This window comes from Bidens hawaiensis, unplaced genomic scaffold (genome assembly GCF_021521415.1).
Source record: "Bidens hawaiensis isolate Kalapana, Puna unplaced genomic scaffold, B.hawaiensis_p1.1 tig00006534_1, whole genome shotgun sequence".
Classification (NCBI taxonomy): Eukaryota; Viridiplantae; Streptophyta; class Magnoliopsida; order Asterales; family Asteraceae; genus Bidens; species Bidens hawaiensis.
The window spans coordinates 915,261-936,298 of record NW_027491439.1 but is presented as its reverse complement, the minus strand read 5'-3'; the positions used below and the strand labels follow the sequence as shown (position 1 = coordinate 936,298).

At 32.8% G+C, this 21,038-nt stretch overlaps 1 protein-coding gene across 1 annotated transcript; it reads right to left on the bottom strand.

Moving 5' to 3' along the window:
* Positions 1–14,454: 14,454 nt before the first annotated feature.
* Positions 14,455–20,873, bottom strand: LOC143632807 (U-box domain-containing protein 35-like). The gene is made up of 9 exons (XM_077101229.1): positions 20,672–20,873; positions 20,495–20,586; positions 20,113–20,234; positions 19,758–19,998; positions 17,640–18,019; positions 17,436–17,505; positions 16,491–16,862; positions 14,674–15,378; positions 14,455–14,472 (listed from the first exon to the last, which is right to left on the bottom strand). Exons 1-9 carry the CDS (start codon positions 20,871–20,873, stop codon positions 14,455–14,457), a joined length of 2,202 nt encoding a protein of 733 aa, XP_076957344.1.
* Between the last annotated feature and the right edge of the window lie 165 nt (positions 20,874–21,038).

Below are 21,038 nucleotides of genomic sequence, written 5' to 3'. Positions count from 1 at the left end.
TGAATGACTTATGTTGTTCTAAACGTCCGTAGTCGATCATACTTGTGGGAACAACTATGAAGGTAAGACTATTATGAACCCGGATTGGTTGATATTCATGTGATGAATATAGGGCATAGGTTTGCCACCAAGGTTCATTGATATTTGTGGGATACAAGTATTGGACATGATCCGCTCTCAAGGATCACTGCATGGAGTTAGTGCAACTGATCATAAGTAATCCTTGAGTAAAGGCGAGTATCATTGTGTCATTTGACCTGAGATGCATATTGGATCTGGTTTTTCATCAAGTCTGATAACTTGACTCTCTTCTTTGTTATTTCGGTAACACGATGACGTGTAAGAAAGAGCTCAGATATCATATGAGATGTCAACGAGGATTTATGCAGTCAAGATGGGATTTGTTCCTCTTATGTGTTGAGAGTTTAGATGTCTAAGGCCTGTTAAGTTAAATCATTGAGAGAATGATCACTCTGTGTCTCTTCGATTTGACAGGACATCTAGTAACAAAGGGATGTAGTGATAAGACTTACCTATATCATATCAAGTATGGACTTGAAGGGGATGATGTTATTGAATGGCACTTAGTCAAACACACTAGGGGTGGTGACCTGTTGTTAGGCGGTATTCACCATTAGCATTAACATCTTATGAGTCACGAGCAAGTGGGAGATTGTTGGAATACCGTATGCCCGAGACACATAATTAGGTTAATGTGGCTAGTTGTGTTTGATCCAAGTCGGGTCATACCCAATAACGAGTTAGACACACACCAATTATGTATTTGTTAAGATAAGATCTATGAGACAAATACAGAACACGATACATTCAGAAAATCGGGTTTCTGAATACTTACTTGAAAGTGTTAAATAAATTAATTGGTTAATTTATTTATTCAAATAATTATTATTGGAATGATTATTTAACTATGTGTTCTTTTATAAAATGGTTTATAAAAGATGGGGTGTTTATATATTTTATAAAGTATAAAATAATAAAAAAAAAATAAATAAATATATTTTTTGGGGCCGGTTTTGGGTGGGCCCCACACCCCAAATGTTTTGGTCAAGTTTTGTCATGGATTTGGTAGAGGTTGAGTATTGGTTACTTGACTTAAAAAACCTAACACCATATATGATTTGATTGGAAGATTTTATATATATCAAGATACTTTCAAGTAACAAAAAAAAATATACACACAACTCTTTCCTTTTCTTTGTTCTTGTTTTTCGGCCAAGATCAAAAGAAGAGGCTCGGGTCTCGGTTATTCGTGTTCAAGCTCCCTAACATAGCTCGGTGTGTGTTGGAGGCTCGGGGTATATTCCGTTTGAGGATTTTCCCTTTGAAAGTCTAGCATCAACATCATCATCTTCTTCAACATCAACTACACTCTTAAAAGGTTAAGAATGTAAGTGTTTATAGTTTTGATAGTTTAGTTTTTTTCCGTATCATTTGATCCTTGCTTCGGGTTTCTAATAAATAGATTATTGGTAATCTTATGACATGAATAAACTAGGTTGTTCATGAACACATCTTATATAAACTTGTAATATATACATATATAAACACATGGATACATATGTTTAGTTTGTAAATATCACGCTTCCGCCTTTTAATGACTAGTTAAATGGTTAACTAAGTTTATAAATTCCATAGAAACCCAACAGTTAGAACCCATGTTTGAATCTCTATCTTAGTATTCTTTTTTACTTATGCTGTTAATTATAGGACTTTTACCCAGTCCGCTATCATCACATCTGTGTGTTCTGGAATAATTCTCCAACTGTATGATTTCAAATTTTATACATATGGAACCCTTGAAAAGTATGAAATGAGAACTGAATTTGTACAAATGAATCAGCAGTTTTAAACAAATAAGACGCATGAAACACAAATGAATCAGCAAGCGTATAAGCAAAATCATAATTGGTACGAATGAGATATTCTGATGCGCAAAAATCGTTTAAACGTATGAACAAAAACAAATCCGACACCAAACAAAAACAAATCCAACATTTAACATATGAATCAAAACGGAGTAAATCGGATCATGCAAACACGAACTCAAATTTGAAGCCAACACGGAACGAACAAAAATTGAACCGATTTTACACATAATAACCGGTTCCGAAACGTATAAGCAAACTGTTGTCAGCAACGGAATCAACGATTGTATACAACAGAATCAACGAACGATACAATCGTGCAACAAATACAAATTTTGTATGAATTGAAATGATCTCATCATGTGAAACAGCTACAGTCGATATCTTCACGTTGTTTTTACTTGTAACTATCACCAAAAGCTTTAATTTCTTTTTTTTAATGTGACGTATTTTTATTATGTGATAAACTTTAACTGACCTGAATTGTCTAAAGGCCCTGAATCATCAAACCATTTAAACGACCCGAACAGGGAACCCATTAGAAGAATTTCCTAGATCCGCCACTGCACAAAATCATGGACGTTTCTACAATAAAGCCCTTATATCTCTTGAAGTGGTAATAATTAAAGGGATGGTAAGAGGTATCATCCATTATACATGTTTTAGACTAAAAAGGGTGACGAAAAATACCTCTTAAAGGACATTAACGGTTACTCATGACCTAATTGCTGGCTTTGTTTAATATGCATATACAATTTATACTTTTATGGATTTTAAACGCCCTGCTTGCGGTGCACGCATATAATGTATATATGTGTGAACCCTCAGGTGGGCAAAAGCGAAATTGCACTAATTTTGACGTTATTTTACCAATATCGTGAAAATAACGTTAAAAGTGGCGGAAGGTTAATCAGGCATCATGTGGTGACGTTGATAGCCGAAAGACAAGGGTACATGCACCAATCGGTCGGTGTCCCGATGGTTGAGTGTTATGTGTCTTATGTCCAAGGCTTGATGCAAAACTACTATCGAGCCGAGGGTCTCACCGGAAGCAGCCTCTCTATCCCTATGGGGTAGAGGTAAGGCTGTCTACATCTTACCCTCCTCAGACCCTACTATAGCTTTGCTATTGGTGGGATATACTGAGTACGATGATGATGATGACGACTTTTATGGATTTTAAACAATTTAATTTTAAATACATCTACGACTTTAATATTGATATAGTTAATCTCATTTTCACCAAAGTAAACATCATAATGCTATCCTTCATGAGTTTGAGTTTGTTTTAACAACTTCTATAACTATTTGCATTTTATGTATATATTTTTAATAAAGTTGATAATAGTAAAAACAATAATAAAGTATATTTACCAAACTAAGAAAGGTTGTTAGCTTGTCATTGCATACTTTGAGTTTTGCACAAAAAGAAAAAAAGAAAAAAAAAACAAAACCGGCACATGCCAAATCCAATTCATGCGGTCCTTTTTTGTCATGATATATGGTAATTATAAAATTATATAGAAGATAGGGTTTTGTATTTATGCAATGATGGATAGGAACGTTTGTAAATGTTATTCAGATGTATTATATTTATATAAATAAAAAAAAGTCACATGGTGGTGACATATAATAGACCATAGCAAGGAGTCATTGAGGAGTTCAAAAATACTACATAACTAATACATTAAATCATACAAAAGATGTTAACCAACAAATTTAAAAAGCTTGTTAAAAAACATAAACACTCATTTAAACAACTTTGTACGGTAACATGGACTACTATTGATAATCTCAATTGGCTCGAAATCGATCTATCGATCAATATCTCTTGTACTAATCATTGTTAGCTTTCTAAATTACAAAAGCTTGCATATTTGTTTTTGGTTCACTTAAGAGACCGCTAGTATGAAATCAATCTTACTCATCATGCTTATTTGCAAGGGCGTGCGGGGAAATGTGAAGAATTTTTACATATAAAATTTGAGATTTTCTAGAAAAAAACAGGATTACGACCCTCTGGTTTAGCCAATATAAAACAGGACCTTATGATTGACCCCTTGATGAAAAACTTCTTCATCCGTCAATGCTAACTTGTAGAGTTTTCTTTATGTTCACAACCAACGTGTTCAAACATTGTTGTCTATCTGAGGTCAGACATTCTATGTATTGGACATTTATCTTGTCCATAGTCGAAATAGAATTTGACTAAGATATTAGAATATATCTATATTATATAATAAATAAATGTTTTTAAACGTCACATGTCATCACACTAGAGTGATTCTTACAAAAGTTTCCCTCATCTTTCTCATATTTGATAAATTTTTATTTTTTATTAATAGTTTTAAATTTCATTTTTTTCCTTTTTAATCTATTGTTTTCTCTTTTAATAATTATGTTCCGATTTAAAAGTTTAATACTAACATAAATATACTATTTTGTTTTAGATAAATATATTGTCTTAGTTATTAATATTAAGCTTTTATAAGTAACCAATTTTTATGTTGATTTTAAATAATTATTTCAAAAATTAAGGTTTTAAATATACTATATTAGTTAATTTATATTAATGTTTTATAAGAAATGATATTATTGGATGAAGAGCAAGCTTAATTTAAATTTAAAATTTCAAGAAACTTTTACTTATTAAACTTATTAAATATATATGATTGTTTAATAAATTACAAGTTCTTTTCTTTCAAATCCTTAAAATATAAATTCACTGTTTATGTATTTTTAGTGTTTATGTTAATTTAAACGAGTGGGTATCTTTACCGATAAATGATCAAACATGGTTCAGGCTAAAACATCTATGATTAAAATGAGTTTCGGTCCACGGGTTGGTTTAAAAGAATATCCATTTAAAACTTTTTTTTACTTGACTATTTAATCAACTCATCATTTACGTTAATTTCATCATCTTAAAAATTTGTGTGTGTGTGTATAGGATATTCTGAAATGAACCTAATCCTAGTCATGAGTTTCATATATGTACTATGTATCTAGTATTTCGAATTGTGTATGTGTAATTTTTGTTGTGTGTAGGTTCATTTATGTATTGTGTAGGTTCATATATATACTATGTATGTGGTATTTCGAATGGTGTATGTGTAATTTTTATCGTGTGTTGGTTCATTTATGTATTGTGTAGGTTCGTATATATACTATGTAGGTGGTATTTCGAATTGTGTGTGTGTAATTTTATTCATGTGTATGTTCATGTATGTACTGTGTAAATTTATTGGTGTGGATAAAGGTATGAAACTCAAATTACGAGAATAAAAAAAATAATATTGACAAATCAAAAAAATTGGATTTGATCAAATAAAAAAAATAATTCAATATTGGTTGATTTGACTATATTTTAAAAAATATGAAAACACATTAATTGTAACTTCTTCATACATTATGACCTACTAAATATGAAAAAATGCACATTTTACTATAACACAGATGCCATTAAATAAATGATAAAATAAAAGAAAAAATGTGATTGGTTAGATTCATTTCTCGCACTTCTCGTAATAAGAAACATTTCTGAAATGAACATAATCCTATGATATATATATATATATATATATATATATATATATAAACACCAGACTACCGCCTTGTTCTTGAGTTTTTTTAAAGGAGAGAAAGGAAAGGAAAACTAAGGATAATTAAAAAATGAGTGTTCTTGAGATTTTTTTAGCATGGAAAGGAAAGGAGTTAGGAGGGATTGAATTAATGTATTTTCCCAATATGTTATCCTTCAAAAAATGGGATGATTAATAAGGATAACTATTTTTTAACATAGTTATCATTTTCTTTCCTCTAATTTTCTTCCAACTCAAGAACACACTTAATTAAAAAAAAATTTCTTCCCTCCCCTTCCCTTTCTTATCCTTCATTCTCCTTTCCTTGCTTAAAACACTCAAGAACAAGGCGTACATGTTTTAGGTTTTCAGGTGGATAAGACAAATTTTTACCTTAGGAATACACATGTTAGACTTAAGCACACTGTTAGTCAGATAATAAATTGACTTCGTATATCCTTTTATTCTTGAATATTTTAAAAATATTGTTTTCTTTCGTGAACGAGTCATGTTTGCACCAAAAAATGAGTTTGTTCAAGAAACTAACAATCGTTTGCTATCCATGTTTTCGAGCGATAAAAAATATTACCATTATTCAAATGGTATATGTCAGAAATAAAATTATATGTTACAAAAAAATATTACTTTCATAATGTTTTAAATGACTTCAAAATCTAAGGTTGTCAAGTTATAGGTTAGTCGCAAAATTCGACGTTAAAGTGATACCGCTTAAAACATTAACTAGAAAAGTGGCCTATGCAATGAAACTAAACTACATGTGAAAATACAATATGGTAATCGTGTTATAGAAACTGAAATCATATCGGGAAGTAATATTGGAAGTCACACTTTTATTCTTAAAAAAATTATATCTTTAGATAAAATAATTAATTTCAAATTCCAAAGAAGGAAATTTTCACTTTATGTTTGTTTTGCAATGAAGATAAATAAAAGTTAGAACAAGTACATTTATTTTTGAGAAAGCGTGTTTTAATTCATAGTCAATTATTTGTTGCATTATCAGTTAAAAGTAGAAACAAAGTGAAATTGCTAATTTCTTATATAAAGGGTGTAATTACAATTAAAATTACAAATATTGTATACAACAAAATATTTAAAGATGCATGAATTTTCAACCACTTTTTATTTTCATATTGTGTGATATGTAATTTAGTCTATCATATATTAATGTTTATATTTGTTTCAACATACTTTTTGTATTTCACATTGTGTAATTATTTTTTAAAAAAATTATTTATTTCGATCCGTGTTCCACACGTATACATGACTTAATGAATCAATATACAAACCATCGGACCACGTAGCACATACATTTGAGAACCAACAGGAAATAAATGCTAATGAAAGTATAAATAAACGTGATGATAAAAAAATTACTACTTTATGAACCTTATGTCGACAGTGGTCCCAAATTTTAAACTGGACCCAAGTTTAAAAATCGCCGATTACTAAATGCCAGGGAAAGGTTATATACTTGTATGTCAAAAATTCAACATTTGAAAGCTTTCACAGGATAAATTGGCCTTTTTCAAGTTTGTTTATTTTATTACCTTTATAACAACTAGTCAGATGCCCGCACGATGTAGCGGGAAAAATACTTAAAAGGTTGTTAGCGAGCCAAGCCTAGCTCGAGTCGAACATCATACCGAGCCGACTCAGCTCAACTCGAAATTAGAGATAAAATCTTAAACTCAAGTTCGCCTTGATTATTTTGATATTTATATGATTTGTCATTTGAGTACCTTTATTCATATTTTTTGTAAAACATATAAAAAGAAAATAATATTTATATAAACACGAGGGGTCAAAGTTGTAAGTAATCCTTAAAATAATAAAATTTGAGTAAATTTCTGGTACTATACTTGTAATTAATTTTTAGTTGTAAAACTAACTTGTACATTCATGTATATATCCATGCATTAATGACTTGTACAATTTAAACTGTTTATCTATTTTAAAATTTTTTTATATTGACACGTCTATGAAAATAAGCTCGTTAAATTGGTGTGTTCAGATTTAGTTTTAATCAAATTTTTATAAAAGATATAACAAGAAAGCCAAAAAGAATAAAGTTAGAGTAAAACTTGGGTAAACATGAGGGATGAAAGTTATAATTATTTCTTAATTTAACAAAATTGGACAATAGTTTAGGTACCAAACTTGTAATTATATTTGTTGAAATCAAATGAATGCGTGTAGATTGTGTTTAAAAGACTACTTTTTCCTTTGTTACACTTGTACTTTATGCATTGGAAATTGTAAATTCTTTAAAACAAACGTTTTAATTTACCTTTGTTTGGTGTATTATATATAGTAATATAAGCATTTCATTTCATTTGTTGTATCAAGTTTATTATTTAACCTAAGTTGATTAAAATATGAGAATAACACATCAAGTTATTTGTTTAGCAGCATGCCTAACTGCTGAAAGTTATTTCTGAAATGAGTTAAGAAGAAAGTTGAACGGATTAAAGTGGGAAATTTTGTTTAACTAGTTAGGATTTAATTAATACTTTTTAGTTTAAACTTTAAAGTGAGATCATTTTAAATGCCGTTCAAATATATGTTATTTTAAATGCTTCGCAAGTTTATCTTTGTTTATTAAATGTTTATAAGTTAGGAGTTTGAGTTTAAGTATGTTAAGTTTTTGTTTAGTTCGAGTATGATTGGTATGGTTTATTTTTTTTTATAATTAGATGGGTTGTGGGTCTTCGTAAGTGTTAGAAATCTTAATAAACCGAAATAGTCAATCTAGGTTGAGATTAAATTATGTATTAGTGTTCGTGGGCCTAATTTTCAACTTAACATAATTTTATAAATAACTTGAGAAGTTACTTAGTTACATGAAAATATGATTGAATATAAAAAGTAGATAATAACAGTGTAAGAGGTAGACATTGATGAACCTCACTTATTTTATATAAAAGAAATCGGACATCTTTGAAAATACTGAAAGATAAAGAAAAATTAGTACTATTATTGTTGATTTTTTTTGGGACCATCTAGTTTTTTAAGGCTTTTTTTGTGTTATAAGATAAGACTACTACTAGAATCAAAACAGCCGGGCTTTTGAGATAAACTAACCTATATTTGATTTTAACTAAACCGAACCTAGATGTGGACACTGAAGTTTGTTTGGGCACCTCTGACCTCTGTCTTACACGCCCATGCTTAGTGTTATAGACTTAGGGGCTCTTTGGCAAACCACTTAATGGGGCCATTCAGACAAATACATCTGATTCGCTCAGATACAAGGGCTATTCAGACTGTTTGGCTCGTTTAAAAAATAGATCTGAATGAACCTCTGATTCGGTAAGTCATAAAATGAAATAAGGACAGGAATACCCCAACGTTGCTTCTCCTTCTACCAGCAACCAATAGCGCTTCCTCCTTCTAATCCCAAATCACGAATCTGCTCCGTTGCTAGCGAGGTAATCAACCCTGTTCAGCCCTTCAAACACATCTTCTACCCAGGTAACTTTTTTTTATGCAATATGATTTCCAAAATTGATGAACCATTTGGCTTGTTCTTTGTTCTCCAATCTGCTATGCTTGTATATTGTTCGTGTGTTTTTAGTTTATAGCGTTGATTAATCAGATTGATATGATTATGTTAGAGATTAGGGCTTCAATTCTATTTTTCATCAAAATGAAATAAAGTGGGTTTGGCCATGTATATTGTGTTTGTGTTTATATTAAGGGGTCGATTTGGTTCCGCGATTTGTTTCTATAGATGTTTTTGGTTGGTCGGTTTCAAAGTTTTCAAACTGTGATGAATGGTTTGGTTTACGGTTTATACCAAAAGGTTACCACAGTGGCATTCTTTATATTCAACAAACCCGTTCAATAAATCATGAAAAAGTATAAACACTAATCTGTTGTTTATTTTGAGTCTACTGTTTTAATTATAATGTGTGTTATTCTGTAAATATAGGCTGTCTATGTCTGCCTTTTGATTTGTGTTTGTTACGTGTATTTCTCTCACGGTCATCCAGTCAAATTGTTGGTCAACTGTGAAGTTCTTTTGTGAGCCGTTCACCTGCTCATCAGGTAATTAGGTTATGTTGATTCAACTTCTACATATCTCCCCTCTTGATCATGTGTCAACCCCCACCCCCCACCCCACCCCAACCACACACACATTATATAACAATCAAAGTAAATAGCAGTTTAGCGTAAAATGCCACAATGGCTTAACTGGCCCATATAAAAGTTGTCGCGAAATAAACGACCATGGATTACAATTAAATTACTGTGTATTAAAATATAAATGATCATGGATTACAATTGCTGCAGTAAACATTTAGGTTTCTACATACATCCAAAATTTAATCATTTTTTTATTTATTTTTGTGTCATGTGGAGTTCATACTTTGAGAATGTAGACATGGTAGACAAAAGTTTATGATAGGAGCTGCTTACTGTGACAACTTTTATATTTGTGTTTCATTATTTGGTTAACCAAATTCAAGTGGCATAATAATCACTTTGGGTGTCTCCAACTTACAGCAATACGTAAAAAGGAAAAAAAATGTTATTTTATTTTAATTGTTTTTTACTTATCCTACTAATGTACACCTCTCTGTGCCCCCCCCCCCCCCCCCCCTAAAAACTATTATGTGATGCAGGTTTGTTATGTGATGCATATATTATTGTTGAATAAGTATTTGTTATGTGATGCAGGTTTGTTGTTATGATCATCTTTGTTTGTTGTTTGAAGTTGGTGGGATATTTGCTACATGTTTTACTAAAAGGACAACAACAACAACAAACATCGCTTAACATGAAGGCCTAGCCGATATATTGCTGCAATTTTGTATTTACTTGTGTGTATTGTTAAGTTTAGTGACTGGTGAACTATTTTTAAAATGTATTTTGGTTGGTTATAATGAAAGTTTGTTTTGAGATGTATTTTAATTGGTTATAATGAAAGTTTTGGTCATTCAGTACCGTTATTAGGAGCTATGACTAAACATATATATATCATTCACCACGAAATAGTATAAAGGGTAAAATAGTCATTCTGATAATCATTCAGAGGTCCAAACAAACAACAGTTTACTGATTCAGCACTTACTGGTTCAGACTCTCTTAATTATTCAGACCTCTTATTGGTTCAGCACTTAATGACACAACATTTGCCAAACAGCCCCTTAGAGCCATTTATACCAATCCTAGTTAAGGAAATATATTTTGGTAGAAAGTTCAAATATATTATCTACTTAAACCAAGGGATTGAATGAAAACTTACATGTGGTTATTTCAATATATGAAAATTGGATTTTAATAGTTCTAGCTTTGTATGGTTCGCCATATGCTTGTTGGACGTCCTTCTTTTAAACATTTTTGTTTCATTGAATCTCCGTTAAAAAACTTAACAACGTTTAGTTTTATCTGAGTTTCAGAGTGAAGTCTTATGGCTTTTGGTCGGAAGAGAGATACGAGCCGATTAACGTAAAACTTACCTCGAAGTGATGGCCAAAACACGAAACGGTGCTTTAATTCGGATGTGTAACTTCCAATTAACAAAAATCAAGTTGTTTAGATCATCGTTTCAATATAAGTTTTACATCAATCGGCTCGTATTTTTCTTTCCGATCAAAAGTTCTAATTCATCAATTTGAGATTTGGATAAAATTTAACGTCGTTAAGTGTTTTTATTTTTATTTTTTTTAACAGAGATCTAATAAATATTTAAAATGTGAGACTCCTAGCATGAATATTCTTTGATGAAATTATAAATAAACAACCGTACAAAACCGAGATTATTAAAATCCATTTTCTTTCTATATATGCAACCTCATATGAGTCAACTTTAGTTATATTATCATAATTTGATTTGATAATACAAATCGATGAATTAAATAAAAACACTTAAAAAGTTAAATGAATTAAATAGATCACGCTCTTTTTATTATTATTAATTTATTATTATATTTTTTTATCATCGCATTTTATGTAGGCGAATGCTAATTTCCATTGACACTACGACACAAATGTATATAAAGGTTGCCACTTTAGGCCTCAAATAAGAGTTTTGTTATGTGATGAGAGTATAAAGTTTCTTGTCTACAACGTGTTGTGAAACAAAAGAGTTACTCAACCCCCCCCCCCCCCCCCCCCCCCAAACAAAAACAAAAAAAAATCTATTTACATTTAGACCTTAGATAATCCTATGGCAAAGTATTCGTCACAAGTCATTAACTAACTTGCAACTCATTTGTATTATCACATATTCACATTCTTTTAAATGTGTTAGAAAACATATGATATGGGCGTTTGTTTTTTTATAAAAATCAAAATTTGAACAATTTGAAAAATTTTGTAAAGTATGAGTTCCAACTGAACTAACAAACTTAACAAGTTCCACAAATTTCACATGAGGTTTTACTTTAGGTTTAGGAACTGTTTTGTTCAACGACTTGGATTTTTCAAAAGCCTTTTCCATATCATTTAAACTTGATGTCTTATTATGAAAGATACTTTTAAATAAACTTTATAAATGAAATGTGTTGAATATGACATATTTTGCAAAATATGTCATATCAAATCAACAATTTAAATCCTCAAAATGTTTTTGATTATTTTAAGTTAAAGGTTTTGTCCTATTGATTAATATTCCCCCAAAAATGTCCCTTCATAAAAGGTGTAATATTGTTGGAAAAAATATAGTACCGTAAAAAAAAGTATATCATTATCATAAAAAGATAAAATATCATCAATAAAAGGTATAGAACTGTCAAGAAAAAGTATACTCTTGTTGGAAAGATATATAATATAGTAGGAAAAATTCATGGCACTGTCAGGAAAAATGCAATGTACCGTCTGAAAATGGTTTAAAGAAATGGATTTATGTAAATCTCTAATATAATTATTTTTTTAAAACCATATTATATAATATTTTCTAAGTATACTTAATGGCAATTGTGTTTGTAGTACTACGGCGAACAAACGTATCTAAACCCAACCGATAAATCCGAAACATTCAGGATGAATAATTGGCAAGTATTTGGGTATGTGATTATGTGCGGAATTATTTTAAAATTTTAGACAGGTATGGTACTAGGTGATATGCATTTGAAAATCTCAACGAACAATTTCTGACAAACTAATGTGTATACATGATATCTGACGAACATGAGACTGTGTGTAATATAAATTGTTGGATTGAAATTATCATTGCACATCCCTATGTGGTACTAGCATATTACTTTGTAACCCTAAATGTGCCTCTTCTATTTATTAGGCATCCTTTAGTTGCATCAATGTTAAGTAAATACACATTCTTTGTAGCAAACCTGCCTCATATTGATCTTTACCGGTGTAGAAAACTTACTACTATTTTAAATATGTATATGTCATTATATCCATCTCTATGAATATCTAACTTCATGTAGCGATGTAGTTGAATTCAACCTTTAAACTTCATAGCCATCCGGTCTCATCATACAATCATCACGAGAGTTCATTTTCAACATGTAAGACTAAGAATATGAAATATTAAGATCTGAAGAAAATTTAGTGTTATTACACTTGGTAGAACAGATGAAAGACTGTGTACAAAAATCACAAATATGTTTTTGAATACAATTTTCATGATTGGTGGTAAAAAGAAGCATGAAAGTTTTCGCATATGGGCCTGGTTCTATAAATTCGAGTGTAATAAGACCAAATGTAGTGGGGCGCTATAGAGGGAGAAAAAGCCCCATAGCGCCGGGGTGCTTTGTACTAGCGCCATGTTGTAGAAGAAGATGGGGCCACATTTTTTATAGCCAATGAAGGAGAAGGTGTTGGAGCTATGGGTGCCACCATGACACATGGTTTATTAATAATTTACGAAAATAAAGGTCATATTCTTAACCTTTTTCCATGAAATTATGAGGTGTGTCACTTTTCAATACATCGAATGAACGTGATAAAGAATCGAGAAACTGAAGTGATTTCATGAAATTTCTGTGTAAAATCTTATCAACACATGCATTGTTGTATAGATGTATACATAAAACACAAACACATTTATAAATTTCGATATAACTATGTCACATTTGGGGGCTTAAAAGTTGTTTAAAACTGAGAGTATACAGCTTAGACATTTGTGACGCATAAATGCATTGCTAAAATTTAATCAGAATAAAAACAAATATATATTATTTTTATTAGTCAAATAATAGTTAATTGTGCATGAGATCCTGAACAGATCCAAAATTGTGATGCCAATTCAAACAAATTAACCTTTTTAATGGCTTGATGGGCTCATGGGTCAATTGTTTGATTTCATTAGTTTAGTATACATGAGCCGAAACATATGAATTTTAATCATTAATAACAATTGAAGATCAGAACGCTAATTTAATGCTAAAAACTGAACAAAAATATATTTAAAAAAATTGATAGCCCAGAAAGTTTATGGGCTTCTATGTGTGACTTAAAGAACGCTAGTTCTTGTGCTTTTTTTACAAGTCATTCTAGAAGCAAAATTGGGGAAATATATACAATGTGTTCTTCATTCTCCATTCATGTCCTTGGTATTGTAGTGAACTTCTGTAATCAATGCATACAAAAGAAATGTTAGTATCGAATTTCGACCCATTTACTTTTGAACTGGCTTGATTTGGTTTATATTTTATTTCTCATGAATCAAATGGAAAAAAAAAAGAGTAATAAGAATGGAGACAGTTCAAAAGTCGCTCATTGTGTATTTTAATAAATAAAAAGCCTCTGTATGTAATATATAAATAATTAACTTTTGTGATCATATTTCAACACTAATCACTTACAAATGACATTTATAAAAGAAAAAAAATTGAGAATAATGTTTTGGGTGAATCCAGATCGATTTTGCCCAAACCATAATCGCCTATTATAACTTTATCCAACAACCGCCCAACCCATGGTTAACTTGGTCAAAAGGTATTTAACAAACCTCCTAGATTTTACTTCACTAGGGTTTAGTTTCCGCAGCTTTCTTATGGGTCATTGGTATCCTGCATAAAAACTCATAATCAGTAACAATTATATAAAATAATATTATACTTTTAAATATTAGGATTTTAATATATTTATAATACATTTTGGACAACTTTCTACCACATCTTGTTTACCTTTTGTTTTTGTTACGTATAATTTTACCCGTTTGACGCGTTAGAGAATAAACATTCAGATTAACTAACTGTAAGTAATCGTACCGTTACTGGGGGCATGCTCTTTTCTCCAAGATCTCTCAATCTAGCAAGCTCCGGCAAAACCTCCTTCCCCAAATCGGGTCTATCTTTCCGCCTAAGCTCGGCACATTGCAAAGCTAGTTTAGCAAATCCGAGAGCTTCATCTTGAGGCCAATCGGACACAAATGGGTCCAACATGGCACCAAATGTACCCTTCTCAATAGCATTCTCAACATGATGACTCAAACCCATTGCAGGTCGAGCAGTAATCATTTGCAACAACATGATCCCTAGAGAATATACATCCGATTTCACCCCAAGCATCCCAGTTTGTTGATACTCAGGATCAATATAACAAAAGGTTCCAGCCGTTGATGTCATGCGATACTGAGTGATGTCTTCGGCTATCGAAGGAGGGAGTAATCGGGCTAGGCCCGCGTCACTTATCTTGCCTACAAAGTTTTGGTCTAGAAGAATGTTACCAGGCTTTAGATCGCGGTGAACAATGGGCTCGGGTTTGGTTTGATGGAGGAATAAGATGCCTGTAGCTATCTCTGATGCGATTTTGAATCTTATTTGCCATGACAATGGAGGGGTGTTTCCTCTTCTGAGTAAGCGGTCTTCTAAGCAGCCATTAGCCATGTATTCGTAAACAAGACAACCGTATTCTGGGCATGCTCCTAGGAGTAGTACCATGTTTGGATGCCGCATGCAACTTAACACTTCCACCTGTGATCAACTGATATTAACCAACCTATATTGACAAAGTTTGACAACAAGAATTATATGTTCTTTACACTGTTTTTAGAACCCGGCCATACCAGGAGCATGTTTGGGATTGAGTTTGAAAACAACTTATTGACTTATTGGTTTTTTTAAAAAGCCAATAAGTTAAAAAGTTATTTGTCAAACATAAAAGTCCCTCTTATTTTAACTTTTTGAAAGGGTTAAAAAACTGTTTTCAAAAAGCCACAAATCTTGGTTTTTCAAAATGGTTTTTTTTAAAAAGCTAATAAGTCAATAAGCAGTTTTCAAATTTTAATCCCAAACATGCTCTAGGAACCAGATACATAAACAATCCATTTGAATCGTCTTCGAACAAGTTGCTTATTATCAAATCGTCGAACCTACCAGCAGGACCGGCTCAATGAATGTGGAGGCCTAAATCAAAACAAGATTTTGTGGTCTTTTAATGACAATTGTTAAGCAAAAAAGTTGCTTATTACAAATTTTGAACTCATAACCTATACTTTAGTAACAACCAAGCCTATCACAACACCAATACATTACTTTAAATTTAATTTAGCCATTATAATATATCTATATATAATGTTTTTTTGGACTTGGAGGCATTAATTACATGTGAGCCTAAAACCCTAATTTGTTTTCGATGTCCCACGAGCCACCCCACCCTCGCCTATTAGGTGGGCAGACCAAATTTAAAAGAAAAAAAAATCTTCAAAATCTATTTTACTGATTAATAACTACTCCGAGTTCCATATTTTGTTTACTAAAAGTTCCATATCTTATTAACATTGTCAACCCACACCAAAAAGTATTAAAATAGTTTCATGTTTTGTATTAAATTGGTTTCATGCACTACATACCAAGTGCATTATGCCGTTCTCACAATTACATTCTTAAAATTTGGTTATATATTGAACGTGCGCTTCAAAGGGTTTGTAAGCCCGTTCAATATATAACCAATTTTAAGCAAGTTCTTGCAACTATTGCTATTAACACGCGATACACAATACATTTATGTGACTTATGCCATTCTCTATTTAAAACTGGTTATGTATATTATTTATGACATTTATCTAGTTTTATTTAACATTTACCTCTTGTTGAAACTGTGACCTTCCTTGTGCAGCATCAGGACGTAACACCTTAATGGCAACAAGATTATTACTAAGCCGGCCTTTAAACACAGGACCATACCCCCCTTCACCGATCTTTCTAGTCGGTGTAAAATACTCGGTAGCTTCTTCGATCTCTTCAATGGTGTATCTTTGATAATTAAATTTACGGTCATCACCGTCTGTTGTAAGTGCTTGCATTTCAGCAATCACTCTTTTATGTGATTCCATTTCCGCTATCCGTCTTGAAGCTTCCGCTTTGTCCGTGGCTGCTCGGCTCTTTTCGGTCATTTTTCTCATCTCTTCCTCCATTTTTTGTTTTTCTTCTGTTCGCCACCGTTGCAATTCTCCCCCCTAAAATGATATTTCAAGCTTTAGTATTTTTGTTTCGGGGCAAAAGTTAGGAGTGTGCATGTGTCAGTTTGGTCGGTTTTGGGCTCAAACGGAATCAAAACCGGAGTTTTGGTTTTTTAGTTTTAGAAAACCTTTCAAGTTCGTTTTTTTGTATGGGTTGGTTAGGCCTGACAAATATTGGCCTAGAGTAATGAATTTGGGTTTAAATATTTGGTCTTAAGATATTGTTAACCACCTATAAATACATTTGGGACATAAGTTCAATACCGTGCATTCAAACGAGTTCATTGTGATTCGATTTTGGAGTTTGGTTCAGTGAGGTTTGGTTTTGAAGCGAGGCATAACCGAAAGCAAGCTGTATATCGGTTTTCAAATAAAACAAAACTGAACAGTTAGTTATTAGTTTGGTTTTTTTACTTTCGTTTCAGTTAATCAGTATTCACTCACACCTAGCGAAAATGGTGGCTGATTTAAAAATCTTTAATTTGTTGAAATATACCTTTTTTATGCAAATGCATTTAATAATAATAATAATAATAATAATATTATTATTATTATTTTAAAAGAAACCACCTTTTCTTTTGTGGTAAATGATTCTTTACTGGCCGTACTATATAATTTCAACACAGGTGAGACATTACAACTTTATCTTTAGGACAAAAAATAGCATGCTGTGTTGTTTAGGACAAACGTATATTGTTGTTTTAGTATTTTACAAGAAAATGAAAAACATGTTTAAAACAAAAATAACATAATTCAGCACATTCATATTTAAACGGGTTGAAATTGTCATGTTTATTACTTTTGTTAAAATTCATGAGATGGGATTGATTGCTAACCATTTGTGAAGAAGATGATAAATCAACAGATCCGCGGGTTCCCGTTAGAGCGGGTCCTAAAATATGATCCGAACTGGTTGACATACGTGAGGTTGTATTTGCGGTTGGGCTCAAGTCCATGTCATTATCCATCTGATCAGTACTGGCCCTCCCGGGACTTAAAAATGATATATCAGTTTCGGATTCCGTAAGGTCCCCAAGCATCGACAACTTTCCGTTTGGTGCTCTTCCGGGCCGGGTAAATGGTGATCTGGTATTTAACATAAGGTCAAGTAATATTTTATCAGTTCCATAATGTACTTCTATAGTTCTATACTTCTATTGCGCCAACCGTTGAAACTTACTTAAATGAATCAAGTTCTTCAAGAACCGGGCGAGGTTTTTCTGGCGCCTTTTCTGGTATAGCTAACAAATTCTCTGCGTCATGTAAGCCAAAACACTAAATAAAACTAAGTCCGTAAAAACTTTGAAAGGAAATGGTTCGAACGAGTCAAACTAATCAAAAGTCATCAAATTACATTTTTAATGCATAAAACCTTGGGTGATTTTCTAAGGTTGTGTTTGTTTTTGCTTATAAGGTCTGTAAGGAGCCTATGTTTGCGGGCGCGCAGACATAAGCTCCTGAAAATTGTTTGTTTTTAATAAAAAAAAAGATCTGAAAACTGCTTTTATAGTCTTAAAAAATAAGTTTTTTTCAACTTCTTCATACTTCTTAACATCATACAAAGTACCAACATCCAATGTCCAACACCACCACCACCATCCACCGTTCGCCGCCGCCGCCACCATCCACCGTCCGCCGCCGCCACCACCCACCACCACCGTCTGCCGCCACCAAAACCCACCGTCCTCCACCACCACCGCCAACCACTCACCACCACCACCGTTAACCACCCACCACCACCAACCATCACCACCACCACCCAGGTCTGCCACAACCACCGTCCACTACCACCACCACCCACCGTCCGTCGCCACCACCACCCGCCACCACCATCCACCACCACCCACCATCCGCCGCTACCACCACCGTCAACCACTCACCACCAACACCGTTAACCACCCACCACCACCATCCATCACCACCACCACCACCCCCGTCGGCCACAACCACCGTCCACTACCACCACCACCACCCTGCCACCACGACTACCACCCGCCACAACCATCCATCACCACCATAGTCCACCACCCACCACCATCGTTCATCATCACCACCACCCATTGTCGGCCACCATCACCGTCCACCACCTACCACCACAACCGTCCATCACCACCATAGTCCACCACCCATGGTCGGCCACCATCACCGTCCACCACCCACCACCACAACCGTCAATCACCACCACCCACCGTTCACCGCCTACCAAAATCGTCTACCACCACCTACTTCCATTGTTCGTACATCACTACCAATTATTTTAGCAGTCTACAAACGTTAAATGAATTTTATCTACTGTAATATATATGATAGGTAACTAATTTTCAGCTTATGCGGACGATAAACAGTTTATAAAACAAACAGTATTATATTTTCAGATTGCAGACATTCAGACCACATCTTCAGTTGCAGACATTAAATCAGATGAAATCAGATTGCAGACAATTTTTGTCTTCAAAAACAAATAACACCAAAATTTTAGCCTAAAGTCCTTCTAATGGACCTTTGACATATCGTTCTTTTTTTAGAGTTCAATGTCAAGCGTCTCTCCGTAGAATTTTTAGGCTAAAGCTTAAGAAATAGAATTCTTTTTGAAAAAAAATAATAATCTAAATTATGAATTATTTATACCATCATATTATTTTACCTAAGGTTAGAGAATAATTTACACGAATGGTTCTTGTAATAAGTCAAAATTTCACATTCAATCCAAACTTTTGAGTAATCACAAATTTGGTCACAATTGTATACTCACCCGTCATTCGTTTGGTCCCGCGATAGATGTTCATTAAAATTTTAAATTAAGTCTTGTAAAATTACATTTTTACCCTTATAGCTAATTTTTCAAAAGTTAGTACTATATGTGAAAATTTGACTTGGTACATGCAATTAATCTATAAAAAATAACATACCTTTAACTTGAAAATTGTTGCTAGGGGGTGTGACTGGTGCAAAGGTGTTGTTAATGGCGTTAGTGTGAGTTTGCTCTTGGATTTGCTCAAACAATGGAGAGACAAAAGGGGCAGGTCTTAAACATTTCTTTGCACTAGAAATCTTTCCTTTCGATATGACATAAATGGTGCAGAAATCCGGGGCCGCCTTCATAACGTGTGTAGGAACATCCGACGTCTTAAATCTTCCATCAACCAACATTTGGCCCAAAAAATAACAAAAAACGATTATTCAAACATTCGTTTTCTGGAAATAATATATACGTTTAGCAAGCAATCTGTTTGAAGAATATTATCACCTAATGAAACCATGTCGCGAGGCAGCACCTAACACCAAGAACTCTATTGCATACTGAGTTGCATATTCTGCCAATGCTTTTGCTATGTTGTTGTCTTCAAGTATAACCTCTATGCATTGTACCTACAACCAAAAAAATAATAATAAATAAATAAATAATGTAGCATCCGACTTCTCATACCAAAATTCCAGGATATTCCCATGACATCGCAGAATTACACAACCCAAACAGGCTTAACTTAATATGTCTAAAACCCGTTGGTGGTATTTTAAGTCAGACATTTCTTATGAACCCAACATCTCTGTTGTCTAAAGTCAATATAAGATTTGGCTAAAATGTTCAGATAATGTTTTTTTCCTAAAGAAACTGGAAAGGTGCGTACATGTTTACGTGTACAGAAGCAACGAAAAGGGAGGAACAGATCTTTTAATATTTTCTCATTTTGTAGCTTATTTCCATCGGGTGCGGCCCCTGCTTCAATCACAACATTTGATCATTTCTCAAAGAAATTTAATTAATAAGCGGAAATTAATTACATTTTTTTCTAAGATATTCATACCTGTGGCGGCAGCTTTATTATTTACATGGATGAGTACAATGGTTTGGTCACGTGTGAGAAGTTGTTCAATAGCCCATTTGAGAGCATGCTGGCTGTATTTATCCTTGTCAATAGCTACCGCCACAATGGCGTTTGCCTTGCGTTGGTGCCCAACGCCCCCACCGCCATAGAAGTTGGTACTAGAACTCTTAGGAAGCCACATTCTCTATTTTGTTCTTGTATTTTTCTTGTATCAGGATCTCAAATTTTACCTTTTCCATTGTCTTGTCTTTCTCTCTCTATTGATATTCATGCCTTGTTATTATTTCTGTTTAAATCTTAATTGGTTTTTGTTTTTGTTATGTTTTGTTTTGCAATGGATTCTTTG